Source organism: Aplysia californica, unplaced genomic scaffold (genome assembly GCF_000002075.1).
Source record: "Aplysia californica isolate F4 #8 unplaced genomic scaffold, AplCal3.0 scaffold00072, whole genome shotgun sequence".
Taxonomy (NCBI): Eukaryota; Metazoa; Mollusca; class Gastropoda; order Aplysiida; family Aplysiidae; genus Aplysia; species Aplysia californica.
This window is the reverse complement of record NW_004797342.1, coordinates 1,096,041-1,106,044: the sequence shown is the minus strand read 5'-3', so window position 1 is coordinate 1,106,044 and position 10,004 is coordinate 1,096,041. Positions and strand designations below refer to the sequence as shown.

At 39.6% G+C, this 10,004-nt stretch overlaps 1 protein-coding gene across 1 annotated transcript in view; it reads left to right on the top strand.

The window, feature by feature from the left end:
- LOC101849597 (THO complex subunit 3) overlaps positions 1–4,576 on the top strand; it is an 18,586-nt gene extending 14,010 nt beyond the window's left edge. Inside the window, exons 4-6 of the mRNA XM_005093926.3 lie at positions 1,311–1,472; positions 2,002–2,102; positions 4,112–4,576. Coding sequence (XP_005093983.2) covers positions 1,311–1,472; positions 2,002–2,102; positions 4,112–4,260 — 412 coding nt within the window. The 3' untranslated portion in view covers positions 4,261–4,576. The remainder of the gene's footprint in view (positions 1–1,310; positions 1,473–2,001; positions 2,103–4,111) is intronic.
- The last annotated feature ends 5,428 nt before the right edge of the window (positions 4,577–10,004 follow it).

Here is a 10,004-nt window from a genome sequence, read left to right as displayed (position 1 = left end):
GGAAAATTTGAGCGACATAACCGTCTAACCCACGCAGTTTCATTAAAAGCGATTTTTTAAGAAAAAAAAGGTCTACAGTTTTTCGGTAAAGTGTTTTTATAACTGTTCAAAGCATTGATTTATCGTTAGACACCTTTGTTTTGAAATAAAACAGTTTTTTCCTTCTCCTGTAAAATTTACCTCGCTGGGGTTAGCCGGTTTTATCACAAGGCCGACGATATGCTGTGATGTCAAGGCTAATTTAAGGTTTTTGAGTTTTGAGTTTCACCGAGCTCACAATTGCATAAGGTCATTAGAGTGTGCAAAACAAGAGATAATTGCATTCGCAACAGTTCGTGGCACTGCTTTATTTTGTTCAGTGGTTTAGGTTAAAAATTATATGATAAATATTTCAGTCTTGAAGACAATTTACCTTCGACTAAAATGATATTTACCTTTTACTGGTAAATGCCAGAATAAAGAATAGCAATAGAATACATCAAATATGGTACTGATAACTATACATTTTTTGAAAGCTTATAAGTTGAAGAATGTTTTTACATTACTGCCGGTAACAATAAATGTTTTGGTGACCTTGACCTTATCACACTGACGATGAATGGCAAATTGTTCTTGTTTACAAATGTGTGGCTATATCCCCCAGCTTATTTCTCATAAATATAAGACCCCTTTTCAGCATATTCTACAGGTTATAAGCTTTCCAGAAATGTATAGTTATATGGGTTTGGAAAGTAAAATAGCATTTTTATACTCTTTCATTTATAGATTTTTTTGTCAGCTTCTTAAAATAAAATCACGGTTATCAAATAATGAACATGGAGTACAGACTGCTTCTTTTATATATACCACAGCCGTGACCCTGATGTCTTGACACTTTGAGTGTTAACCCCTTACGGTCACTTGGCGCAATAATGCGCCGGTGAGAATTATCCGTTCTGGTCACCTGGTGCAATTCTGCGCCAGCTAAGTCTGTTGCAGTCACTCTCCTGGCTGGGTGACCAGATGGGGTATTTTGTACTGCTGAGTGCTGGCTGTTTGACTGCAAAGTGTTAATGCAGTAGAATGTTGACGTTTGAGGAAGAAGACAAGAAGCCTGAATGAGAGGTGTTTAGGAGAGCCTGGGACAGTGTTACAATAGCATGTAATATTAATTCCTGACAAAAGAGAGGGAAACAGAGGGAAAGAAACGGAGTTTGTTCCTCCATGTGTCTGTTTATTTTTGGTTGTCTTTTCCACCATTATTTCCTTTAAAGATGTAGTATTCCAGTGTTTAACAGTGTTATACAATCTTGTCTTCGATGTGTCTGCAGTTACCCAGAATTAAAGACGCAGCATGTCCTCAATGCTCATCCAGCCAACTGCATATGTATCGAGTTTGACCCAACCGGACAGTACTTTGCCATCGGTAGTGCTGATGCCCTGGTCAGTTTATGGAGTGTTCCGGAACTTGTCTGTATGCGTACGTTCTCCAGGTGAGTGAGACTATATTAGCCGTTTGTAGTGTAGGGCCTTTTTTTTTTTTTTTTTACTGTTTCTCCATCTTCTTCAAGTGTCAGGCCTGGCATTTACAGTCATAGCCCTCAGCTCTCTTCTCTGGTGAGCTTGTCTCCCAGTGATCATGTTACTACATTTATTTTACGCATTTTTTCACCTTGTTAGTCTTTAATTTCATGCTCTCTCTTCGTAATGTCAAGGAATCAGATTTCTCAGAAATTTTTTGTAGCCGTAGAGCCTAGGGAAAAAGTGTTTGTATGAAAAGTTCAATGTGTACCTTCTCATAAAAGGTGTAATGTCTGAAAGATTTTGTGAGAAAGTGTATTTGGATATAAACTTCGAAACTTTTTTTTTTTCATTTATAAATATGAAAAGTTGATGTTCTTTGAACTTGAAGATGCTCCAGACTATATTTATACAGATGAATCAAATCCATGTTGATTTGTATGTATCAAAGACAATAGCTTTTCAAGGGAAGCATAATATATAATATATTTTTCTTTGCAGACTAGAATGGCCTGTGAGAACCCTCAGTTTCAGTAATGATGGCAAAATGTTAGCATCTGCCTCAGAGGATCTTGTCATTGATATTGGAGAAGTGGAAACAGGTAAAGTAATGTTTTTGAATTGTAATGACAGTGCTTTTTCTACAGATGGTGTACTACTGTTAACTTTGAAAATAAATTTTTCTAGAATGGTAGTTTGGTTGAATATATTATGGCAAACAGAAGTATTTTAGCTCTTGGGACTCTTACTGACTCAGGGCCTTGAACTGTGACATTGTCTTGTGTGGGCTACTCCTTAGATCCTTAGGCTACTTGTTATTTGACAAATGGTAGGAACCATTGCAGTTAGGTCTACTTTACTTGAGTTTTAGTTGTTTACTTACTTTAACCCCTTTGTTGCCTTATGATGCACCTTTACGTCATGAAAATGAGTTACTTTTAGCTTCTTGTTGTAACATGGTCGTCACAGAAGTTGTTAAAATTTGCCGCTCCTGGTTGCCTATATAACGTTACATGTATGGCATGCTAATACTCTGGCTCTAATTCTTCTGTACAGAGTTTTAGCCACCAGCATTTTGTGGATTTGTGTTTGGGAATAAAAGACGTGCACATAGGTACTAAATTTTCTAGAATATAATTACTCCTAGGCTTGCAAGCGATTGATAAACACAGATCTTGGCTCGCGGGTAGCCACATGTTCTTGTAAGATGTAAACACCAAAATGACTTTAAAAAGGAGAAAAGAATCATTTTTTGACTTAGAATTGCAAGTTATTTGAAATTATGATTAGGATGGTAGGAAAAAGGGAATGAGAGAAGTGAGAAAAGTGACATGATCGAAGACCCGGGGTCCGAAATTTATCACAAGTGCGATTGATCTACACTGCGTATTCATTAACACTGAGACATGAGACTGCTGTCCTCGGTAATGAGCTCAGCTGAAAATCAGTGCAACAATAGGAATGCATACCCCCTGGCAACGAAAGGGTTAATATCCCAAGTGGAGCATAGTGTTATACTCCTAAATGTGAATGTGCTAGTCTCTCTTTTTTTATCCGAGATAAACTTTGTAAGGTCTCATAAGACAAAGCAGTTCTTGTGTGAGTGGGCACTGTAAACTTGACAGCAATTTACATGGAAATTAACAGTCTGCAGGGCATTCTTTTTTCAGCTGTTTTATTTCTCTTTTATACTCATTTGAATTTGAACCATTACTTATTCTAATGTAAAATAACTCAAGAACTTAATAATTGTTTATGAGTTGGTGACCTAATGGGTTTCCATACTTTCTTGTCTTTAACCTGACTTGAAGGTGAATGACCAAAAGAATTTAAAAAAGAAAAATTAATGAAGGCCAATGCTAAATAAGGTTCCGACAAGTTTTGTTTGATGTTAGCCAGTAGTGGGTAAAAAATATTAGGTGATTTACAGAATGCACCAAAAATGTTAAAAAGTCAACATCATACTTTAATCCAGGTCTTTGAAACACAGTCCTACAAACAAGTGAGCACTTTTTTTAGACTCACAAGGTGGGGGGGGGGGATGGAGGGGGTGGGGGTGTGTCAAGACAGTTTGACAGTTACATGCTGAAATGTGGAGGCAGGGTGTTGTCGCTGTCTCAAAATGAGTAGTCTTGAGTAGGTTACTGTGAATCATTCTTTGTAGTGATCCTGTGTATGCTTAATATAGGGCCCAAATAAACTTTTTTGTTACTGAATCAAGATTTTTGGATAAATTATTTGAGTTTAGTGGCTGGCCTACAGGGGTGCCACACAGGTTTTGTGGGTATTGTTGGCAAATTGATAGAGCTAAAATGTTTTTTAACTCGAAGAAAGGAAAGTGAATAAGCTATAATTTTTTGTTCTCTCATTTTAACTGCCACATTAACAAGGTCTATTCTGGATGGGCTGTCTTAAGATTTTCCTGGAGTTGATTTGTTGAAGACTGTCAATGTTCTTCTTACTATTTTCTGGTTTTCCCAGTGGCTCTCCCACAGACTGGAGGTGTACTTTTTTACTTTATTTCTAAAGTCAGTCTGTGGGAGCGTGTACCAGCCTTCTATGTCCAGGTGCTGTTTTAACACAAGTTCTCTTGCATTCTGTTTTTCCTCAGGAGAAAAACTTCATCAGATAACATGTGATTCCCCTACATTCACGGTGGCTTGGCATCCCAAGAGATATTTGTTAGCTTACGCGTGTGATGACAGAAGGGACAGAGATGCAGGAATTGTGAGAGTCTTTGGATTTCCCTCAGATTCTTGATGCTTTGTTCTAGTTGTTGACGTATAGTGTGCCTGTATCATGTGTACATCCCTGAAACTATCATGTTAGCATGGTGTGTGGATGAGTATTTGGTTTCTCATGTGTGTAGATGATTGAACTTTGTTGTTTTGTGAATGTGAGAAAGAATGCAGCATGTGATGGTTGAGTCCTGATATTTATAGATTTGGGTGGGGGCCTGGGTGTTGTTTGATTGTAGGTTCAGGCTGGAGCAACTCTTGAAATTTTGTTTATGGAAATAAATAATGGTCTGGTTGGATAAAGAATGTGTTACTCTTGAATAAATGAGTTGATTGAATTTTAGGTGTTCATGTTTTCATTTAAGGACTATCAGACTATAACAAAAATGTTGAACAGAGACAGTTCAAGCTATTTTCTCCTCAAAAGTTTAAGTCATGTGTTTTTGTATTACTCTTGTGTTGAAGTCGCTTTAGTTGATCCTTGGTTAAGTCGATCTTTTTCTCAGGTCCCAGTACCTCTTCTTTTATAACATTTGTTAAATTCAATGTTGAGTTTTAACTCTAATGTAAATATTTATTTTTGAGTGGTACTTAATGCCAAAATGCAATTATGTAGAGCTGTTCAAGTGTGCAGTAGGCACACATAGTACGGCCGTCCAATGAAAATGATAAGAAGAGTGCGAGGGGCAGGGGTGTTTGACATCACAATGCTATTACCACATCGGTTGTTGCTTCCCCTCCCCTCAAGGCTGAAGAGTATGGCGCACGGCAAGACCATGAGTAATACTGTAAAATCTTGAGATAACATTCTTGGCTGAAAACTTAGTCTTGGCTGTTCCAGTTATTATTATTACTCTTCAAAAGCTGTCTAAAACGTAGAAGTACAAAGTGTAATTTTTGTTAAAAACGTTTACTTGAAAAAAATAGTGAATTTTAGTTTGTTCACGTTGCGTGTTCATTTTTTAAAGAGTAAAGATGGCAAAATGCAGTAGTTTTACTGTACTTAGGAATACAACATAATCTCTTTCTCTCTGCTCTCTCTGCTCTCTCTCTCTCTCTCTCTCTCTCTCTCTCTCTCTCTCTCTCTCTCTCTCTCTCTCTCTCTCTCTCTTTCTCTCTCTCTCACACACACACACACACACACACACACACACACACACACACACACACACACACACACACACACACACTCACACACACTCACACACACACAGTATTTTTACTACAATACTAAAATTAGTGTGCTAAGATCCGGTATTTCAGATCATAGTTTACGGAACAAAAACCGGGGCAGACACAGCCAATCAACCAAGAGTGAAAAGTTGAAATCATTGAACTGCCCGTTGCGTCAAAGATCAGCCACTCTCGTGAATCTGAACACATAAGTGTTGTTAAACTTGATGAAATGGTACAATGTTTGCCCCGGACGGGCATTTTTTCCCCCAAACATCACACTCGCATCTGAGTTGTCCACCTAACCCTACATCACTCGCTGGGTGGGTAGGGCCTACACGTTCGCTCCAGTGGAGATCACACATCCATCTGTGAGCTTTTCCCTTTCCATTGCAGCAGTTGTCTCTGCTCCCGAATTTGCAAGACAAACTTTGAATTTTAATCTGTGTGGTCACTACATAATGGTGTGTAGCGGCAAAGGCTGGGGAACTCGGTCAGAGATGTAAAGCTATAAATTTTGTACAGGCAAAGGAGAGGAGCAACTGGATAAGTGTAGATCTTGAGACTCACTATTTAGGATAATAAGTGAAAACGGCGTGCCTCATGCCGCTGTGATTGATCATCAAGGTTGACCACTCTTTTCTCACCCTATGTCATAAACCCACCCAGGGGTCATGTCTGTTCTTTTCAGAGCGAAGGGAGACCATTTTACCAGCTGTTGGCCATAAAATGGGACACTGTACATTCTTCCCTTGGTGTGTTGAAGTTGGCTAAGATCCCGTGACACTAATTTATCCGAAGTTCAACATTGTCACCGCCTGAGACCCCGGTGCTCGGGAGCAAGGAAAATGCAGGATCTTATTCTTAGGCTAAGACAAGACTACTGTATTATGATCAGTGGAAAAAAAATGTTATGTGCCTTGTGTTTAGTTTTATGGTCCAGGTGATTATGTTGAACTGCAGACGAATTTGTGTCACAACGCGATGGAATCAGGCTGTCATCAATTTTTGGGCATGTAGAGTCATTGGTATTATCAGAGAGCTTTTTATTTGCTTTGCTCCTATGAAAAAAATACCCATCTTTCTTGAATAGAAGTCAATATATTTGTGATTGAAGGGGGTGAGGTCCATCAATTTCAATAGTGACATTAGCGAGAAAATGGCTGCCAAAGTTTGATGACTCCAATAGCTAAAGAGTCCTTGAAAAAAAAAAATGACATAATTTGTGCCCTTAATCAACGTTTTTCAGTAATATTCACCTGGAATGTGTTTTTATATATATCGACATGTATAAGGGGTTGAACCAAAAAAATAAAAATTGCCAAACTGTCCGAAAAATGCCTTTTCCTCAGGTTTCGTTATCTTGACGAGCGCCTGATTTCACCACGATGCCTAACATTTAATTTGTCAACCCCAACTCGTGGTTGTCAACTGTTTGGCTGTCAATCCATCCAGAAATTTGGCCAACGGGGACAATGGGAGTGATGAATTATAAGGGAGGTAGCTAAACAGTACACACCTGCAGGATGTGTTCCTGTGATAGTGTCCCCTCGTACATACGTATATGGAGGAAAAGTATTGCCTTCAGCTGTTGTGTATTCCAGTTCAGCCATCCTTCTGTATAATATTGTTGTATTGTACCACCAAGGGATCTTTAACGTGTGTAACTTGCACACGGGACCTCCGAGATTTTTCGCCCTTGTCCGAGAAGGCCAGGTGTAGATCTTTGCTATCCAGAAGATTAGGGGTGTGGCTGAAGGAGCAGTAAGAAGGAGCCAAAGAGAAGCAGTTGAAAGGCTGCAGAAAGAGTCTGGAGCCCAGAAGAGGGGGCAAAGGAGGTGAGAGGATGGGGGCAGAAAGTGGAGACGTAATCAGACAACAAAACATTGCTAGAGAGCAGGAAAGGAGGTGAAAGGGGACAATTTTAGAGAACATTTTTCGGTCGCTAGCCAGATTCGAACCTGGGACTTTTGAATGAGAGGCGAACACCTTAACCTCTAGGCCACGAGAGCCCTCATGCCTTTTGTTTACCTGCCAACTTCTGCTTAAAGATTTTAAAATGATGAGGCTTCTTGAACTTGGGTGTAAATTTGTTGTTTTTAAAAAATCCCTTTAAATTTTCTCGATTTACAGTGTTGTGTTTTTCGAAGTTTTAGGAGACCAAAGTGACCAACTTTCACAAATACTGTATAATAATAATATTAATAGCTTGGCCCCCTTTCGATGACAGGAATGATTAACACCAACTGAATGTCGTTGGCCTACCATGTTTACACTCTACATGTACATGTACCTTTTTTTCAAGAAGAGTTACATTAAGAAAGGCCGGTGGGAATGGGCTCATCCTTTTCTGAGCCCTAAACACATTTGATTGGCTGTTAGGTTACTATCGTTGTAAGCGCTGACTAGAGTGATTGGATAAACGAGCAAGCGTGTGTGTTCACCTCATGCAACTAAAGGCGGAGGCGGAAGAATCTGAAACAGTTCTAACTGTTTCAACTGATTACAGTGGAACTCGAATTTAACGAGCTCGGATTCAACGAGATGAGATAGATTCCCCGTTTTTTTTCTTCTTTAAAGTCAATAAAAATAACCCGGATTCAACGAGCACTTAAACCAGCGAGCTCGGATTCAACGAGGTCGCTTCCAGGGTGAACAGCCTCAGCAGACGTGGTTTCGCTCATTTTTCTTCCTGAACGAACTTTATCTATTTACGAAAACCATCCCTTGAACCTACATCGTGAACTATTATTCACTTAGCCGATCGCATGCGACCAATCAGCGGCCTTTTTCCATACCAACACATGCGTTGTTGACACGCGCACGTGTCAGCTCTGGCGTGTGTCGGAGTCGGATGGGCAGCCTGCACACGTGTGGCTGTGTGTGCGTGTCGGGAGGGAGGGGGGCACTAGCGGTCCGGACGTTAAACATCGCAGATACAAACGCGTCAGTCTTTTTTCCATCGGCAACTGATCGCTATTGCAATGATAAGCTAGTCTTGACGTAGATCTGCTTAATGAATTGTGCGCTGGTCTATGGAATCAAAAGTTGCCGTATGCTAGGCTCTGCACAGCAACACAATTTTTTGGTAAACTATCGAGATGACTCAGTAGTGTGCATTAGAACGAATCGGTCTTTTTTTTTTTTTTAAACACAGCTCATAATATGCAGGCATTTCAGGCATTACTTGTGACTTATTTTAAATACATTACTTGCTCAGTGCCTCTAATTATCTACATAAAACTTCATATTTGCTATAACGAATTCTCGGATTCAACGAGATTTTAGGTCAGGCCCGGCGACCTCGTTGAATCCGAGTTCCACTGTACCTCGTTTATAGAAGAAACTTTCATTTACGGAGGGAAAGAGTTGGGGGTGGGATGTGAGTGGGTGGGGCTCAAGCCCTTAAACCCTCTACTACGCTCCGCCACTGCTTAAAGGGGTGAGAGAGACATTCTGAGAGAGAGAGAGAGAGAGTGAGAGAGAGAGAGAGAGAGAGAGAGAGAGAGAGAGAGAGAGAGAGAGAGAGAGAGAGAGAGAGAGTGAGAGAGAGAGCATGGGCTGTGTCACAGTGCATTTCGCCACACTCTGGATTAGCTTTACTGTATCACCAAAAGTGGCACACGTATAGAGCTGTTAAATATAATAGTATAAAAACCCTCAATATGTTTTCACCCTGGATGCAAAGATACATTCTATTGCATCGGGCACATGACATGCTTAGTAGTCTTTTAGAAGAGTAAGGGAACTATTCATACTCGCGAGTGTCAAGTGCCTGGTGGTTATGTAGCTTATTTCCCAGGTCAGCTCTATACGATACGTTCTATACATAACAGCAACAATGCTCCCAAAATAACTTTCCGACGGAAAATAGGCTTAGGTTGCTGACCCTAAAGGGGTCATGAGAGGAATTACGAGTATTTCTACTGTACTATGATTTTTAAAAGTCAGTACATTTACCCTGGTACATCTATCAAATTGTGACTGATATTATTAGTTATTTTTATTTCTGTGAACTTGCGGAGATTTTAAAAAAAAGAAAAGAAATTGGGATCAGTAACTTAAATCTGAGGTAACGAACGATCCCTTCGTTTTTGGTGTTGGGCATCTGTACATACCTTATGCAGTTGCGAGCGCCGTTAAACCTCTACTAAAACAAATCCATACATAATACGAGTCTTGAACTAGAGTACTTTTGATGGCTTAATTTGGTGACTCCTCGAAGCATTTTTGGTACGTTCAATGTATACAATAATATTATTATAATGTTGAAGTTTTCGAGGCCCGTATCCCTCTAACTTAAAAGTAAGAAGTCATCACCTACTTAAAATACGGTCGGTGTGTTGTGTAGAGGTCATACTTTTATTGCGGAAACCATTTTTTGTTTGTTTTCAATGCACATGCATTGAAGTTATTAGACTTAAACGTTACATAATATGCTCAGGCAAATGAGATTATCGAAATACAGAAAACAAATTGCGAACGGTGGCGTGGTAGTCTTGTGGGTTGGCGACCGGACTGAAAACCGTGATAATATAATCTATCTATCTATCTATCTATCTATCTATCTATCTATCTATCTATCTATCTATC